Source organism: Caretta caretta, chromosome 6 (assembly GCF_965140235.1).
Source record: "Caretta caretta isolate rCarCar2 chromosome 6, rCarCar1.hap1, whole genome shotgun sequence".
NCBI lineage: Eukaryota > Metazoa > Chordata > Testudines > Cheloniidae > Caretta > Caretta caretta.
Genome location: NC_134211.1, coordinates 37,439,435 through 37,458,549, shown reverse-complemented (window position 1 = coordinate 37,458,549; position 19,115 = coordinate 37,439,435). Strand labels below are relative to the sequence as shown.

Genomic DNA, 19,115 nt, shown 5'->3' with positions numbered 1-19,115 from the left:
GAGAAGGGAACTAGGGGCCTAGGAGTCTTGGACTCTGTTTCCAGCTCTGGCACTTAGTCTCTCAGTGACCTCAGCAAGTAATTTCTGATGTGACTTCTCAGAAATGTGAATTTAAAATGTGATTTCAGAACTGTTCACATATGTGACTTTGAAATTTGCTTTCTACAAGGGCTGGTTGAAAAGTTTCCACTGAAACTCATTTTGATGCAAAGTTGGGTTTTTGACAAAAAACTCATTGAGTGAGAATGACTTTCTGTGGAAAATTTCAATTTTTCATCAAAAACCAACAGCCCCAAAACCCAAGTTTTTGGTTTTGGCCAAACTGAAAACATTTTGCCAAAACCAAAACATTTTGATTTGGATATGCCGCTATAAGTACTGCATGGGAATTTTAGTTTGATTCTCCTTTATGGATCAGGTCCTCCAGACAGACTTTGTCTCCTCTGATACACTCCCATGGGACTTACGTGACACACTGCCTCCCCCACCAAGAAGGGATACTGTGGTGCATCATGGGAGATGTAGTCCAATGACTGAGTTTCGTTTATTGAGGAAAATGGGAGTACAAGGCACCCAAATTATACCACCTATGAGGTATCACAGTCACATTTCCAAAGCAAAACATTTTGGATTTTAGATTAAAATGTTCTGGGGTTTTATTTTATTTTGAAAAATAAAAGTTTTCTGTAAAAGATGTTGAAAATTATTTTTTCTTATTTTCCTTGAAATTTTCCATGGGAAATAAAAAAAAATGACCAGCTTTACTTTCTACTAACATTGTTTCATTCAAATTTGATTGCTCAAATGTTCACAGAAAAATCTCACAACAGGAGTACGAGTGTGGCTGAAGCAGTTTTAAAACATTAGCAGTTTTCAGCATTTACTCTACTCTAACAATTCTTGCCTACTTTGTGGAGAGTTGTGAAGATCTGGTGCCCTATAAATATGTTTGATAGACATTAATTAATGCTAGTAAATTGTTTTATGATCCTCACATGAGAGGGTGTTAGAAGTGCAGAATATAATTATTAACCAATTCAGTTTAACTGCTGAATTTACTAATTCCTGCTGAATTTATTTCTTGTTCAGTTTATAAGCTCACTTCCTACTGAATCAGAACTTCATTAACATTATTTATAACATTAATTAAACCAGAGAAGCCCATAGCACATCTGATAAAACTTATTAATGGATTTTCTCAAGGTGTAAAATAAAGTGACAAAATGTTTAAGTGCTCCCCTTGTTCCTATTCTGCCATATTAACCTACTAACTAAATGAAATTTCTAGTAACTTAAAAGAGCATGAAGTAATTGAACATATTGTTAAACCAGAGTATTAGAAAAATATAATGAGAATATCAGTTCAGCAGTATAATCCTTAAAAACCCAGTTTATGAACTAGAACAAATCAGTGAAGTTGTGTTGCCTTGTCAAAATGAAATAATAAAAGTGATACCAGGCCCATAGCTAAATTAGTTATTTAGGACATTGCCAGATGTTATTCTATGCAGTTACTTTAATGGGCATATGATCAAAACATTTTTATCAGAAGGGAAAAGACCAATAGTTCAAACAGAAGGTCATAAATCTAATGGTAGTTTAGGATCTAGAGATGTTATATACTGCAAAATGTCTTTCACAAATGCCTCCCCCGTTTTTTGTTTTTTGTTTTTTTTTGAATCTACTGTATCTTTTTCTAACTGTTTAGAAGCTCAAGAAATGGCACAATTTTTAATTCAGTTGTGCTTCGCTTCCCTAATTAAAAATCATCTCCTGTAATAAGGATACATAAATTGATCAATGTTTTGCCAGATTTATCCCACTGTTCTTCCTTTTGTAACACTGTTAAAAATTCATGATAAATCCCTTTTTGGAGACTGTGGAAAATGACAGCGATTTCTTCTTCAAGACTGTTGCCTGCGGGGCTTACCCAACTGCCTTTGCATCCTGACAAAAATGGTTTTAATATGGGAAATCACCAGCCATGGAGTTATGTAAGTTATTTGATTTGATTTCTGCTTGCCTACAGCACCCAACCCACTTCCTATGTAATAATCTCAATAGTGAAACGTGCATTGGCATTTCATCCAGTTTTTAAAGTTTAAGTGACTTTACTAGCACTATCTTTCCTATTTGTGCATATCAGTCTCAAAGAGAGATAAATGTATTGATGAAAGTAAGTTGAACTACTGAATCCAAAACAAAATTGGAACAAGATGTATTGCACACCAGCACCCTTTTAATATGTGGGCTGCTTGGCGATTGTGTGCACTGGAAATCAGAGTGGTAATCTCACACACATTAGTTGTCAGTGTCCTATAATTAGCATTTTGGGTCAAGTGTTTTAAGTTATATAGCATTAGTACAAAAACAAGTTACCATCAGAGTCTGACTGATATTTCCTACATGGGTTTTCATCAATATACCGGACTACAAAGGCTATAAAATGCTCTAAAGATGTACAAGGTCCAAAGAGAATGATCCGGAGAAGATAAGGCTCTTAAGTTCCACTTTCAAGGTTGATATATTGAAGTGGTAGAAATTGCTTTGTATCAGCACTTTTTCTATTCAAATACAAAAGTGAAGAACTTTTGGGAATAAACATTTTTTATCTAGGGAGCAAAGCTGCCACTCATTTCAGTGACACATACATTAGCCAGGTGTTGAGAGGTAGATGACATCACTAGCCAAATTCTGAAACCAATACTGCATCCTCCAGAGAGTCCCCTGGCGGTAATAGGTGGTACTGCATACTGTTACAGTACAGCATACCACATTATGGGCCCTATTCTCTACTTCCTTTTACCTTGTTGAGTCTTGTTCACCTGTGCCAATTGACAGTAAAATGTTACCATTCTGATTTGGCAGAGACTTACACTCCGTTGACACAGGTGTAAATGACTCCACAAGATGCAGGTCAATAGAAAAATGAAGCCTAATGTCAACAGTGTGGCAGACAGCTGGGGCTTAGCCAATCAGCTTCTGATGACCAGCTGCCCCTGCATTCTGGGTCAGGTTATGGCCTTTACCCATCTGCACAGATGAGTATAACATGGTTAGTGTCAGCACTAATCCAAAACAGACTGGCTTCACAGGGAAGGTGACCCACAGTGCAAAGGACAAACTGCACCTTCTCACAGATGGTGTAGCTGTCACTGCAAAGCAAGCTAGAGTCTTCAGAGGACTACTGGTTCAGTCAACCAGAACTCCTTCCTGGGTGCCACAGGGTAGCACATCCCCACTGCATTCTCACATCCAGTGTAGTCTGGGGTGGTAAGCCACAATCTAATGCATATGTGGCTCACTGCCCTTTCTTACTCCATTGCCTCTCTTCTAGGTCCGTGATATGTCTTGAAATCCTTCTCACTTATTCCATAACATACGGAGGATGGGACCTTCTTCATCTTCTGTATCGCTTTGCATATCCTTCCCTCCTTTAGCAAACCCTAGGTGGGATGAATACGTTGAGATCTGCTCAATAAGCCTCTTAAATATGGCCATTGAAGCATGTTTTCTACCATGCTGTAATAACTGAGAGAAAAAAGACTCTTGCTGCCTTCTGGACATCCCAAGATGTTACAAAATGCATTGAGTTATTTTTGCTTTTGCTTCATCTGTCCATACTCCCAAAACACTTTTTATAGCACTGATTTAATTGGGCTATTTTGTTTGTTTTTAATATACTGTTGCTTTCAATTACCAAATGACAGATCAGTTGATGGGTACCTTTTTCTTTACCCCTTCTGTTTTCATATTTCTCACTCTGACATGAGGTGATGATATTTTTAGACTATGGAAGTGCCCATAGCATTTGCTGAACATTGCTGTCTGCTTTGTGCTGCCACATTGTCACAAAGCAGCCCTAGCATCTGAAAATCAGGGCCAGAGAATCTTGTCCAAAGGATTCCATAAGGATTGGTTAAAGCAACCACACCCAGACGTCCATTCAGGAATTGTTTTGGCAGTAAGCACTCATCTGCATGGAGTGTAAAGGAAGTTGCAAGATGCATGAGTAGAGATGCCCTTATTTTGAGTTGGGCTTAGGCTAGGGTGACATCCCAGTTCTGCGACTGATGTGTTAGAACATAACCAACCACTAGATATGCATGTCATTTGTGGCAGTTCTGCATCCAGGATTTGCTTATCACAGGAGAACAGAAGTGAGTAAATATCTTATTTCTAAAAGGAGATGTGAGTAAGCTCCATTTACCCATGTTATCCTTCACTACATGACTGGGAAGCTGGTTTCAGTGATGTTTGTTACAGTTGAGCCTTTGAGTAGTTCCTTTGTGTTACAGAGCAGCTAAAGGGGTTAACTCCCAGGCCCAACTGTACTAGCCAAGCTTAGTATCATGAAAGCCATGTGACAGTGTTGAGGAGTTACCTGTGTGAGAGTGAAGGGAACAGACAATAACAGGAGTGCAGGGCAGAGACAACAAGGAAGTTGTAAATGCTGTCTACATTTGAAAGATTTTGGGGGAAGAAATTATTGACTGTCTAGTATGGGTATCAAAATGATGTATATCCAAAACCAGTCATGAAATATTTAAAATCTGTATGTGGTGGCACAAATCAGTGTAACCAGTTATATCATGAACTAGGCATGTCCTTTAGTGCTGACATTTTCAGTGAGACAGTTTGCAGCAGGTAGTTTTACTAGTATATTTTCCCCCGTTCTGTGCTCCCTGCCTAGCAAGAAGGCATTTTGCATACTTATGCCCCAGTGCTGCAAGCTGCTCTGCACATGCAGAATCCTGCACCCATACAGAGGTACACTGACAGGCTGTAGCTTTTCAGATCAGGGCTTAAGGGCCAGAAGGCAATGTTGGCAAACCCAATTATTGGAAAAGTCAGGAGTCAGGCCTCAGAAGTGGCATAAGATTTTTAAAATAGATTCGGGACTCACTTTATTTGACTTCTGGCTTTGGAGCCTTTAATGTTCACTAGAACTGGGCAGAAGATAAGGGAAGGATCCATGGAAAACTTCAAATTTTGGGGCAAATATTTAGATTCAGTAAACCGAATTACCTACATTCCAAAATGCTCCGATGAAGTGAGCTGTAGCTCACAAAAGCTCATGCTCAGATAAATTGGTTAGTCTCTAAGGTGCCACAAGTACTCCTTTCCTTTTTGCGGATACAGACTAACATAGTGCCTCATAGGAGTTGTAGTTTGAGTGCCTCACGCTCCCTTTATTCTCCACAGACCAGGCTCACTTGTCAGACTGCATCTCCCATGTACCATCCACCATCTTTCTTCTTGGTGAGGGGACATCGTGTACCATGGAAGTCACATGGCCATCGTACATCATGAGAGAAGAAATTCAGGTGGGGAGCCTGACCCTCAAAGGAGAAGAGGCCAGGATGCAACCAAACTACAACTCCCATGAGACATATTGATGGCATATCCAGAATGAAATGTTGGGGTTTTGGCCAAAACCAGAACATTCTGGTGTTCAGTTTTTTTGGGAAATCAGAAGTTTCACAGAAAGCAAATGATTTTCACCAAAAAAATCTGTTTAGCTGAAAACTCAGTTTTTGGTCAAAAACAGTTTTGATGTAAAATTTTCAGTCAGCCCTCGTCTTCACGTTTTTACTCTCCTCTTCAGTTATGGAGGCTAGAAATTCATTCTTTTTTTTTTTTTTGAAAAATGAAAGCTGAGCACCTCAAGTATTCACTTGACTCCATGATATAAAGCTTTTTCCGGTTTTTTTCTCTCCAGTTCTTATTCAACCAAAACTGCTTTTGCGGAATTTGACCTGAATTCATGAATAGTTTTACTCTACTGAAAAGTGCATATTTCTAACAAAAACTATTCACAAAAATATTTTTAAAAAAACCACATCAAGCTTAACAATTAATACAGAGACTTCTTCGGTTATCATCTATGAGATGATGCACAACTGAGTTTAGTGATATATTCCCCCTGTATTTCCCCTCAGTGGTCCAGCAGGGCCATGCATTCTCAGGCTTCCAGCTCCCCAACTATTGTCTCTCTAAGGTGGAGACATGGGTATTTCAAGGCTGCATATTCCCTGCCTTCAGGTTGCCCTAAGACACCTGCTCGCTTTCTCTTCAGAGACAGTTAACAGGTGTAATTGCTACATTTATAAGGTACCATGGCAGCACTTCTTTGCAAGCTTACTTTATCCTTGAGGTAAAAAGCACTACAGAGAAGGTATATTAAAAACAACAAAAGAACTTATGCACATTAATAAGCTTACCAGACATCACCCTAACATGAATGCTGGCAGGAGCCGTCCTTCAATCCCCGCACACAAGGGGATTTCTTGTGGTTACCAGTTCATCACAGCTTCAGCTCAGATCAAGTACACAGCCTTCTGAGACCTCAGGATTGGAGCCCTCCATGAACCAGATGTCCTGTCCATTTGCTGGAACATGAAGAAGGCCCTGAGACAGTTTAAAACCAGGCTATTTATCCAAAACGCATTTATTTGTCAGTTGATCCCTGGAGAATCTAGTTTGAACTAGTATATGCAACTAACAACCCTTTGAGGCCACTCTCTGGAGATAATGGAGGAAGTACATTAGCCTCCCCCCTCTGTATTAGAAAAGGTACACACAATGCCACAACCCGAATAAAATTGCATTTTTAATATGCCTCCCAAAGGTATTAACCCTAATCCAATAAGGTTTAACTTAATTCCATAAAGTTTGATCTGGATATTGTCAGTCTGTCTCAGTTCCTTCTCCTTTGTCTGTCTTGCCCAGATCCTAAATGAAGCAACATCAGACATACAAATGGCTACTATTAGCTTGTTCAGCTTGAACCTAAGAAATAGTAAAATCAGTTCCTACTCCCCATTAATCATAATGAACATTAATTTTAAAATCGTATATTTTACTTTTCAGCTGAAACCACCCACCCATTTGCTTTTGCATGGTTTTGCAAAGTTTTTTACAACTATTTTAAGACGTCCCTCCACAAAATACCGTTCTCAGTTATATACAGCAGGAAGCAGTGTATAGATTCCTTGCTTTTCTTTCTTTCAGACATACTGCTTATATATATGCTAATATGTTTGATCTCCTTGCATTAGAATATTCATGGGATATAAATAATGTAAAAATATGAAAACCACTAGGATGTAGCAGGAAAAATGTACACTCTCTTGGATAATGCTGACGTTTTTAAGGTAACGCTCTTCCTAATGTATGGGAACTTGAAACAAAATCTGTTCTATGTAGTGAATCATAGAATCATAGGACTGGAAGGGACCTCGAGAGGTCATTTAGTCCAGTCCCTTGCACTCATGGCAGGACTAAGTATTATCTAGACAATTCCTGGCAGATGTTTGTCTAATCTGCTCTTAAAAATCTCCAATGATGGAGATTCCATAACTTCCCTAGGCAATTTATTCCAGTGCTTAACCACCCTGACAGAAACAACATATCCAGTTAAAAATATACTTCATCTTGTAAAAACATCATAATGGAATATTAACACACCATGCCAATAGTCATCACTAGAGATGGGCAATTTTTTAAATTTTTTTTGCAAGGGCCAAAACCATTTGCCAAATGTGGGTTGAATATGACGAATAGATCTGGTTGTGGGAGAAAACTTCAGAAGAGTCAAAACATTTTGACTTTTCCATTCAAAACAGCATTTCAATTTTTAAGTTTTGAAGTTATTTTTTACTAAGCACACACAAATGAAATGAAATGAAAAACTCAGGAAAAAAATGACTGAGACAACGAAAATGAAATGTTTTGAGTTGATGAAAAAAATTGTTTAGGTTTGAATTGAACTAAATTTTCCAGCTTAGTCCTCAAACCAAAAAAAGTCCATTTGCTCAGCTCTGGTCATGTCCTCTGGTTAATGTAGTATTGTTGGCTATTAGGATGAGAAGGATATTTACCTACTGTAAGTCTCATGATACTGGATAACACAAGGAAAATTGGAACTTAAAAATCTTTACACTGATTCCATTTAATAGAAATGCACTTCCAATCTGGTTACCTTTCAATCAAGAACAGGCCACCTCCAAACCATATTACTTCTCTTCTAGGGCTAGATGCTCACTTATCTTTTGTATCAGTAGCCTCTGTCAACTGTATCTTTTTCTGCAGCCTTTAATCTTTACCTGGAACCCACAATGACACACATAGTTCACTTATCAGACAGTGAAAAGATATGTTGGGGTGTGGGGGAAGCTATTAAAGAAATAAATATTTATATAACTGAAATTATTTGCTTGTTACTTTAAAACTTTTCCCCAAAACCCTTATTTTGATAAGTGCATTTTGCAGACTGTCCCATCTGTTGGAAAAAGGTATACTTTGGAGATTTCAAGACCACCAGACCCTTGCTATCAACACTAATGTTATCTGGTAGTGATTGAAAAGGGATTCAGAGTTCCATTTAGGTGGTCAAACCAGTCATCTACAGGAGGTAGAAATCAGAGCCTCCTCTCTAGTATGAAGACTAGCTGAGTCAGTTATACATCAAAGCTCCATTCTCATCAGGAATGGAACAATGAGAAAGATATGCTAAAAGCCAGGTGCACTCTTTAATAGCTACACTCTTTACATCTTTTTCCATAAGTACCACTTGTAGTTGTGCTGGTTGGTTGCTAGCTATCCATTCTGTACTGAGTACCAGAAGAGGCATGTTCTTGGGGAAGCTATCTTGTCTTGTTTGTAGCTTGTTGCTCTTCTTAGTGACTATTTAAGGAGCACTGTCACTCCACATACTATGGCTGAGCCTCTCCACCATCCTCAAATCAATTCAAGTTCTACTTCTCAAACGCAAACAAGATTTTTCTGCTAATTACTTCCAATTTCTCCAGGACCATAATTCAAGGGTCTGAGCTATTAATAATGTTTATATGCTGTATAACTTGGCCTGGCAAATATCTGTGGACATTTATTTGTAAACTTACTATGCTGTTGTAGTAAATATGCACTATTTATAGGAAGATAAATTGAAGAAGAAAACCCAACTTATCTTATTAGGGCCTGTAAACTTCTCTTCATTTGAGTGGCCCTGATGAAGTTGATATTCATGGGAGTGAGGGTTTTGCAGAATTGGGGCAATTAATTATAAAATCTCCATGACATCCTTGTGTACGGTTTGCAAAGTGCATAGCATAGTCTCACTGCTACATACATTTGAAAAATCACACCCATCCAGGGTACCAAGATTAATTGATCCGAAAAAACTTGAAGATTTTCTTCCAGCAGCATTTCCAGCAATCTAAGATCAGTCTCATTCTAAATAACCTTTAAAGGGTCTGAATTTAGACTTCCTAGGTTGAAGCTCCAGAACCTTTTCTATAGCTGCCCAGGAACAGTATTGCCTATGTCCTTGGAAACTCCTTTCTCTGACAGACCCAATGCTGTATTATGTGCATTTAGATAATTTTCTTTTTGAAAAACCACATAGTTTATATAATAGCACAGTCACACAAGACTGCACTGGAAGATCCATCCAGGTTTCAGTAGGTCAATTTTACAAATACAATAAACACAAAAATCTACATTGCATGCCCCCTTTTCAGCTAATATTTTCTGGCATTAAGAGAGCAAACTTCAAACTTCAAAAAGAGAAATAGCTGATCCATAAACTTGTCTCTAAGCAGGAGCTTACCACTGTAAATTAAACCTATGAATCATAGTAATGGACAAGGCTCCCATCTATTACTAATTCAATCACTGAGATAAATCTGCCTAAAAAGGAATACCAGAAAGTGGTCTTAGTTCACTGGGTGCAGCTGACACTTCAGCCTGGCTAACTATGGTCCCAGGTGGCTGGTGTGCCATCGGGGGATTACCCTAAATAGTGCACTCTGTCCATGCCCTTCTCTTGGCGTGCTTCCTATAGCTATGTGGCAGGCACCCAGTGATTTCCCCAAGAAAGGGCAATCCTCAGCTGGAACGATCTGCCAGCTGCCAGGCAACTTTGCACTAAACAGAGCAGCAAAGGGAGCCCGAGAAAGAATCAGGATTGAGCACAATTTCTTTTTACTAAATGCTTGATTGTGATCAAAAAATCATTCCTTGAAATAAAAATACTGAAATTGATTAATAGAAAAAAATGATACAGGCTTCAGAAGTCAGGAAGCAAAGTTTAATAGTATTTATGACAGATTTAGGACCAAACACAGCAGCATTTTCTGCTGGATTTGACCCTCAGTAACAGACTTAATTATTTTCTCAGTCTCTGCAGTCAGAAGGGATGAAAACCAAGCAGATACAGCTTGGTGTTGGTGAAGAAAAGGGGATTTGGTGTTTCCCCAATCAATGCCCCCCCCCCAACAGAACTGCTTCCTTGAGCGCTTTGTAAGGACAAGAACCAGGGACACTGTTCTCCCAGCTCCCCTGCAGAGGTCCCCCACCTAACTTAATGCCAATTACAATACTGTTATGCTGAGACGTACTGATAAGTGCATAGTACACAAACCTCTTTGAAACTGGGTGTGAACACACTGTTCAGTTAATATAACTGTCAGGAAGAGTTAGTCAGAGCCCCCCACCTAAAGGGGTTGTGAACCTGCCCAGGCATTATAGACTGGGTTGGTGGAGCAGCTTTTTGCTGAGTATTGTTTTGGGCCAGAGTGTTTGGGGAAGGGGCGAGGGGAGAACACAGACAGGCAGACGGAAGGAGCAGCTGAAAACCTCATATCCGTCCCTAAAAGAAACCTGGAGAGAGGTTTCTGGGTTGGGCCATAGGCTGAAAAAAAGAGTGACTGTGGTGCTGTTTCCTGCTGTTTGATTCCTTCTGAATTCAGAGACCCAGGACTTAGGACATTCTTTGTAAATAAAGAAAATGGCATCAAATCAAAGAAATACCTATCACCAATTTTCACTGCCAAATCACCAGTTTCCAAATTTTGGCTAGCCACTTGGATGGAAAAAGGGCAACAATATCTACTGTCCTCACCGAGAGCATGAATTCTAAGTAGTTTGAATCACAGGAACAGGTTTTATAATATTCAGCCAGTCTAGCTGGGAGGACGTGCCTCAGAGGGCTTCTTGCAGTCTTCCAGCTAGTGCTTGCTGACCACTAGAGTGGATTGCAATTATTTATTTTAGGGGAAAGGATTTAGTGACAACTAGTTTGTTTTTCAATCAGCTCTGCTTCTGGCAGCAACATGTTCACTAGTCAAGGAGAGGTATGGATGGAATTCTCCCTAACCAACCCCCCACACTATGCTCTTCTGGAGATACTGTGGGCTAGCACATCAGCTAACCAGCTCTCTCGGGAGAGAGACTGAGGGATTCTATGTCAGTGCTGGCCCCAGGGTAGAAGTTCCCTATCCCCTTCGGCATACCAGTACAGCAGAGTGGGATTTAGCTCCAGCTGTATGAGAAGCTGATGATGCACTTCCGTGGAGTAGATGCTGGAGCAGCATTGCCTTTTTTCAGACAGCAGACTGGCCATTAGTTAATTTTAGCTCTAATGTTCTGCGACAGTGAACACTTTTAATTGTGTTTAGTTAAGCAATATGTAGAGAATATGATAAAAATAAAATATTTATTGCACTGGCTAAATAAAAAACACACAAAGGCCATACATCTTGAAAAAAGTGTTTTCGGATTTATCTATGTCAGTGCTTCCGCAAAACATATTCTTGCCCATTTCACAATAACAGGAGAACATATTCTGAAGAGAGCTACTGGAGTGAACTGGGGCGCGGGCCACATAGTGCCACTTGGACAGTCTGAAAGTATTTTTCAAAGCCCAGGCAACTTCTTTTTCTCTCACGGCATCTGCACTTGGTGAAACCGTCCACTGAGAATGGATGAAATCACGTGCCAGTGAAATCTGGGCATAAATATATTGCTCTGTCATTTGGAATGAGGTTATTTCCAGTTTTATTTGGATTTAAAAACTGAAGGCTAGATTCTCAAAAGGACGGAGGTGCTTAGCTGGCACTTTAGGTGCCTAGACCTCAGAATCAGGCCCCCCTGGGATTCAAAAGGCCCCTGCTGAGCCATTGCCAAACTCTACAGGTGCCTAAACTTGCTCAGCACCTAAATGTTTGCAGTAAAAGTTCCCAAGGTGCCTATGTTTCTGCCTGTGGGCATGCAAACTGAAGCCCCATGCCAGCTGTCTGGACGCCCAAGACCTAGAGCAATGCACAAACTAGGGGAAGAAGGGTGTGCCTCCAGCTAACTCACCTGCAGAGCCTGATCTGGCTAGCATACTCAGACCTCACCTACCAGATCAGGCCCTTACGGATGAGCTTACACAGAACAGAGGAGGAGCTCCCTCATAGCTTTCAGCCCAGTGGCTTGGATACCCTGGTTCAAGTTCTCCCTCTGGCAGAAGGGATCTGAACAGGGATCTGTCACCTCTCAGGTGAGTGCCCTAGTTACTGGGCTATCAGATATTCTGATGGAGGGGAGCTCCCTCAATCTCTCCTGATGAAGCTGTTACATTGTTGATAGATTAAAAAAATCCATTGGAGCAAGAATTGGCTCCTGGGTCTTCCATCTCCAAGGTGAGTGCTCTAACCACCAGGCTACAGTATCACTCTCTCTCTCTCTGATACAGTGCCTCTTTCATTATTTATCCACAGTGGAACAGCTTCAACAGGGGAAAGTGAGGGAGCCCCACATCAGAACATCCTACAGCACCTGTGGGTGGTGTACTCTCCTGCCAGGTGGCCGATCCCTGTTCAAATTATTTCTCCCCCTCAGCTGGAGGGAAGACTTGAGCTAGGTCTCCCATGAGTACCCTAACCACTGGGCTAAGCTTTGAGGGAGGTCATCCTCTGCCACTTGCTTGCCAAATGCTGACATGTAAGCTCGGATATGTGGTAGGGCTGATGTATGGACAGTTGTAATGCCCCACGTATGAGGGGTATAATCTGTTCATGGACAATCCACAAATGAGAAAGTCACCAATGGCCAGTGCGACCATGGGAGACCAGGTGCCAGCTCATGCCAAGGCCCCTAGGCCTCACTGAACACTCACAAATGTATAGTTAGAAGCCCTCTGGCTCACCTATGTTTTAGCACTGCTAAGATGAATGTTAAGTTTATAAAAATATGTTTAGACTTGATGAGATGTTTGTATGATACTACATGTATTGAGCTCACTTATAATATCTATATTCCGTGGTATAAAGTTATATTGAGCGTTTGCATTGTAATTGTATAACTCACCAAACAGAAAAGCAGCATTAATTAATGTAAATTAGTGCAGGTCCTGAACACAGGAATGCCCACTGAAACCAAATGAGCCTTTGTGAAACAAAGGAGAAAGACTGTTGATTGCCCCCCACTCCTACTCCCAACCATTCAGAGGAGACAGGAACTGACACTTGTTCCATCAATTTGAACTCTGGGAGAAGAGAATAAAAATCCCTGACCAGAAGGCAAGCTTGCCTAGGTGGCAAGATAGACCAGAGTGCCCCAGGGGACTGTCTGCAACTCCATGTTAAGGCTATTAAAATGCTTGAGGAGTTCACACTTGATACTTGGTTGGTGCAATCAAATTCTAGAACACAACCGGTTTGGGGTTTGTGCCCTAGTCAGGCTGACTAGTACTTTTCTCCATGAGTAATCTCATTGATCTCTGAACATGGCTTTGAGTAAGTTGTATTACAAATTGTTTGCCCATCACAAGCTGTAAGTGATGCTTTGTTTCCATTAGCATTCATTGATTTCAGACTATTTGATTAAGTGCTAGGTTGAACAATTCTTGCTAACTTGAAGTTTTCTATGACAGATCAGAAGAGGAAAACCTATTTTATTGTTAATTCATATTTCAATAGTGGGAAATATGATTTAAGACCACTGTAACTTAAATTGCATATATATCACTTAAATTTTGCTACATGTTCCGGTTTATTAAAATGTAATACAAACCATTAGAAAACTTAAAAAACACTTTGGATTCCTTAATCATAGGAAGGTTTTCAGTTTAGCATAGCCCTTTCAAGAATAACATGCTTTCCCATTATTCTCCAGAGAAATGGTGAATATGTATAGGGATAATTTCTTAAACTACATTTGATTACTGCTGAGCTCTTCCCAAGATCACTTTACAAAATGGTTGCATTTATCATTCAAGACTAATCTCAGTTTGCTTCTCATTGGGACAGGATGAATCAAAGAAACAATCCACTGATTCCATCACACACTTCAGAAACCCGTGAAATTAGTAAATTCTGGATTGACTCTACTATGTACTCAGGTCACATCCAAGAGAAATTATAAACCTTGAAGGTTTAAACCTTACTGTATTTTAAGTTGGCTCAACATACTTTACTGATCATGAAAAAAAGCAGACCCAATAAATAATCAGAGATCATGAGGATTGCCAAAAAAAAAAAAGAAGAAGAAGAAGAAGCCAAAAATGCATATAGCATTTCTTCTAACCCAAGGCTAGGTTGTGCTTTGATTTTATCCAGCTTTGCCTGGGAGTAAGGCTTCAGCTTGCTTCCCACTGTGACCATGGAGGACTTGCCTAACTCTGAGCACAGAGTGGGAGAATAGGGGCTGCACACCTAGTGTCTGCAGTGGGAAATAAGTAGGGAGGGAGGGGCAAGGCATGGGAGAAACCATGGCTGGGCAGGCAGGGGGAGGGGAGAAGGGGGACAGGATGGTGAAAAGTTATGCTGCACCTTGGAAGGGGTGTAGTGATTTATTCCCCTCAATACCCCACTCACCTCCAAAATAAGAGGTCAGCCTATGGAGGAATTGTGTATTGAGGCACAAGTTCCTTCCCAGGACTCCTCTCTGAGTGGCACACCTCTGCACTGTCCCATACTCAGGATGTACCCCAAAGGCTCCACCTAGCCCTCAATAAATAGCCTTAAGAATACATGTAGTGTAAAATGGAGTGTTGCAGAGTTGGGTACTGCTAGTATTTGTTATTATTCTATATAGAATAAAAATGCATGTGAACAAGAAACCACAAAGAGCTAAAAATAAACTAACATTTTGAAATAATGATATTTTTAAATAACTATTTCAGACCAGCAAAATATCCTTTTTTCCTTTCTTTATTTCTGTGACTCCAGATGTGTCGTGTTAGTGCATGCAGGTGATGGTGTCAGAGTAAAATAGATTAGTTGAATTAGTTCAGACAAGTTTGGCTAATTCTGAACATCTGAGCACTTATCAACTTGTGGTTGTTTTGCCACTTGCATTCCACAGAGCTGCTGCCAACAGACCAGGTCATTACCAGTCCTAGAACAGTAAAGTAAGTGGAGCTTTTGCAATGGCTTTCCTGACTCAAACTCACAGTTCTGTGATGCCATTTCCCAGCAGGACTGATAGTAGCCATGTCCACTTGGCACTGAGATTACTTTACATTTCTTTTAAATGAATAAGAAACTTCCCCTTTTTTAATGGGTGATATCTTAGAATAATAGATTCTCCCAGCTCTTTCATCAAGTTACAGAATCTTGTCACAAATTCATCCAGTATGTAGAGGATCTAACAATGTATTTATTTTATTGAAAAGTAGCAGGGATCGTGAAGCAAGTCTGTGGTTTGTTCATGAGTTCCAAAGCTGCTGCAAATGCCAGCAGAAGACTTATCCTCCCACTACTTTTCAGTAGACAACACTATATGCAAGTTAGCAGATGTTACAGCACCAAATGATATGTTCAGGTGGCAGGTGAAGTGACTCATGTCCAATATGTGAGAAGCTCTGTATAAGGCAGTTATGGCCAGATTCAAGCCTCCTTACTCACCTGGAGTAGTCCTTTATTACACAAGTAGTTCCTCTGAAGGCAGTGGAATTATATACAGAGTAAGGTACCACTCCCAGAGAGTAAGGATATCATAGACTAGTTAGAGCATAAATATGGTAAATAAAGTTTTGCATAAATATTCAAGTTTTGGTTTTATTTTGACTGCTTTCATTCTCCTCAAATATTCTGACAAATGAGTTTACTGGCAAGAAAGTTTGCTGAAAAAGCAAAATTTGAAGTGAATATTGGAGAATATTTTCAAATACAAGTAGCATCCCAGTAAAAGCAGATCACATTTCATATTTCAGATATCTAAATCCTGCAGCTAAGTGCTTGCAAACGAGAGAGAGAGAGAGAGAGAATTATTTGCAGAAGTTATGTGCAAGATAGAGAATAAGTCTGGACAATTCATGAACAGAAAAATAAGCACAATTAGTTGAATAAAAAATTCATTATTAATTATTTGCCTAGCTCTGATCACAGTAATAATCTGGCATAAGATCTTTTCAGCCTGCCTACATCTAGTTACCAATCTATTTTTGTAGTCAACCATAAGCACATAAAGATCAAAATAAATTCATTCCGTGAACTACATTTAGCTGCAAAGCAGATTCTCCATGACATGGAGGATATAGACATGAGCAGTAAGATGCCCAACATATCCATCTTCATGCGGACATTGCTACTGTAAAGTATAACTAAAATAGATCAAAACTTTTTGCCACGCATACCTAAATTCATACCAAGCATAAATTCTCTCAGAATTATTCCATTATAGTACAATTTTATCATTCCATTATACAATACATCTAGTTTCTGTACAAACAGTGATGAATACTCTTGTCACTCCCTTTGAAGTTCAATTACAGTAGACAAAAATCCACACTGATTAACATGCACAAGATGTTGTATATGGAAGTTGAGAAAACACTCATTCCCCTACAGACAAAGATGTTTTATTACGCAGTCTCAGTCAGTGGTTACATTGGCTGAGCTATGACCATTGAGAGGGCTACTCCTAGTGAGATTAAAAACCTGATATTATTCTTCGATAGAATTAAATTATGGTCCTTACCAGAGCTCTTCCCATATTAGTTACTCTAAGGAATAAGGATAAGATCAATGGTGGATAACTTTCACAGAAAATGCAAACTGAAATTTTTCAAAGGCACTTGTTGGCCTAGGTCTGCTCCCACTGATGTCAATGGGAATTTTATCTTTGACCGTAACAAAAGCAGAGTCAGGTGAACAAGTGCCTTTGAAAAATCTCAGTTTGCATCCTCACCAACATCCCTGGAGAAAATTTAATTGGTACAGTAGCTCTAGTGGATTTACTATGGATGAGCTGAAGAGAGGTTCTCATGTTTCATAAAGTAGACACAAATACTTTAAGGCTCTTGCTCCTCTTTTCTGGACAACCTGAAAAGAGTGACAGCACATACCAGACCTTGCAGACTTTGCACACTGAAGTCAATGGGGCTATGTTATGACTGAGCAGAATCTGGTCCAGCTTTTGCATTTCTGAATGCCAATACTTAACGAGTGAAAACTCCTTTCTGAGGCTTAGCATACATTAGCCTGTTGATCTTTTCATTTCACATGGCTTTCTATTTCCCTGACCGCTGCAGAGCTTGTCTTATGCTGCTTCCTCCAAGCAAGTTTTCCTTCCATGGTCTCTCATCCACAGAGACTGTGTCAGCTTCCCTTCGGGCTTGCAAAGAGCAGGGAAATCCCTGTCTCAGGGTTCCCCCACAGGAGCTTAGCTTGCTCCCTGTGGGTCTTCTAGCCTGACTGCCCCAAACCCCTCCCAAAGAAGGAACTCCCCTCGTTCTTCTCCCTTGGAGCTCTTCTCCTAAGGCCTTGTCTACACTGCAGAGTTTGTCGCCAAAAGGCAGCTTTTGGAGACAAGACAGTGGAGGAGTACACACTGCAATGCCACTTTTCGTGACAAAACTTTTCAGTTTCAGTGACAAAAGAAAAGCACCTCGGTGAGAGGCATAAAGCTTTTTGCAGCAAACTTAAAGCAACAAAGTGTCAGTGTAGACACTGCCGTTTGTTATGTTGCCATAACTGGCCTCTCCCAGTATCCCACTATGCCTGCCCTGACCGTTCTGCTCACTGTTTTGAACTTGGCTGCCCTGCAGACATGCGTCTCTCTCCCTTCAAAGCTCCCTGAAGTTCTGACAGTGCAGTGTGTTGCTCTGCTCCCGGCAACAAAGAGCAAACCATTAGTGGAACGCTCCTGCTCTCTCTGCACTAGGAACACAGAGGGAGGCAGGCAGGGGCAAGGGGGTGACAGAGAGAGAGAGAGACTGCTGTGCTGTGCAGAGCCAGGCAGGGAAGCGGGGGCTGATGTCGGGGGTGTCCCTCTCCCCCTGCCTCAGGACTGATTGCTTCTGGTGGCTGTCTGAACTTAAAAGAGACACCATGCTGACACATTCACTCTCCCCCCAGCACACACATTCCCCTAACCCACACTCTGTCTCTCCCCACACACACTCTCTGGTTCCCTGTCACACACTTCCCTCACCTCCTCCCCACACTTCAGTTGAAAAGCAGATGGCAATCTAGTAGGATGCCCATGGAACAATGGGATTGAGAAACTTGCAGCATGTGACACTGTACCTGCTCCATCAGGCATTGCAAATCCTTCCCAAAGCATCCTGCAGCCAGTTGCAGAGTGGGATAGCTACCCACCGTGCAATATTCTCTGTGTCGATGCAAGAGCTGCTAATGTGGATGTGCTCTGCTGACACAAGGAGCATAGTTCTCACTGAAGGACTGTCCGGATATGTGGACTCTCTACTCAGACCCTACGCCACCATTACTCCCAGCTATCTCCGTGACACCACTGATTTCCTGAGAAAACTACAATGCATTGGTGATCTTCCAGAAAACACCATCCTAGCCACCATGGATGTAGAGGCTCTCTACACAAACATCCCAAGATGGAATACAAGCTGTCAGGAACAGTATCCCTGATGATGCCACAGCACAACTGGTTGCTGAACTCTGTGACTTTATCCTCACGGACAATAATTTCAAATTTGGTGACAATATATTCCTCCAGACCAGTGGCACCGCTATGGGCACCCGCATGGCCCCACAATATGCCAACATTTTTATGGCTGACCTGGAACAACGCTTCCTCAGCTCTCGTCCACTCACGCCCCTTCTCTACCTATGCTACATTGATGACATCTTCATCATCTGGACCCATGGGAAGGGAACCCTGGAAGAATTCCACCACGATTTCAACAGCTTCCACCCCACCATCAACCTCAGCCTGGACCAATCTACATGGGAGGTCCACTTCCTAGACAATAGGTCCACTTCCGGTGCAAATAAGTGACGGTCACGTTAACACCACCCTATACCGAAAACCCATCGACTGCTATGCCTACCTTCATGCCTCCAGCTTCCATCCCAGACACACCA

At 40.9% G+C, this 19,115-nt stretch overlaps 1 protein-coding gene across 1 annotated transcript in view; it reads left to right on the top strand.

The window, feature by feature from the left end:
- The window catches only part of LOC142072610 (uncharacterized), a 28,411-nt gene extending 23,012 nt beyond the window's left edge, over positions 1-5,399 (top strand). Inside the window, exon 4 of the mRNA XM_075130042.1 lies at positions 5,206-5,399. Within this exon, the coding sequence (XP_074986143.1) occupies positions 5,206-5,399 (194 nt within the window). The remainder of the gene's footprint in view (positions 1-5,205) is intronic.
- The last annotated feature ends 13,716 nt before the right edge of the window (positions 5,400-19,115 follow it).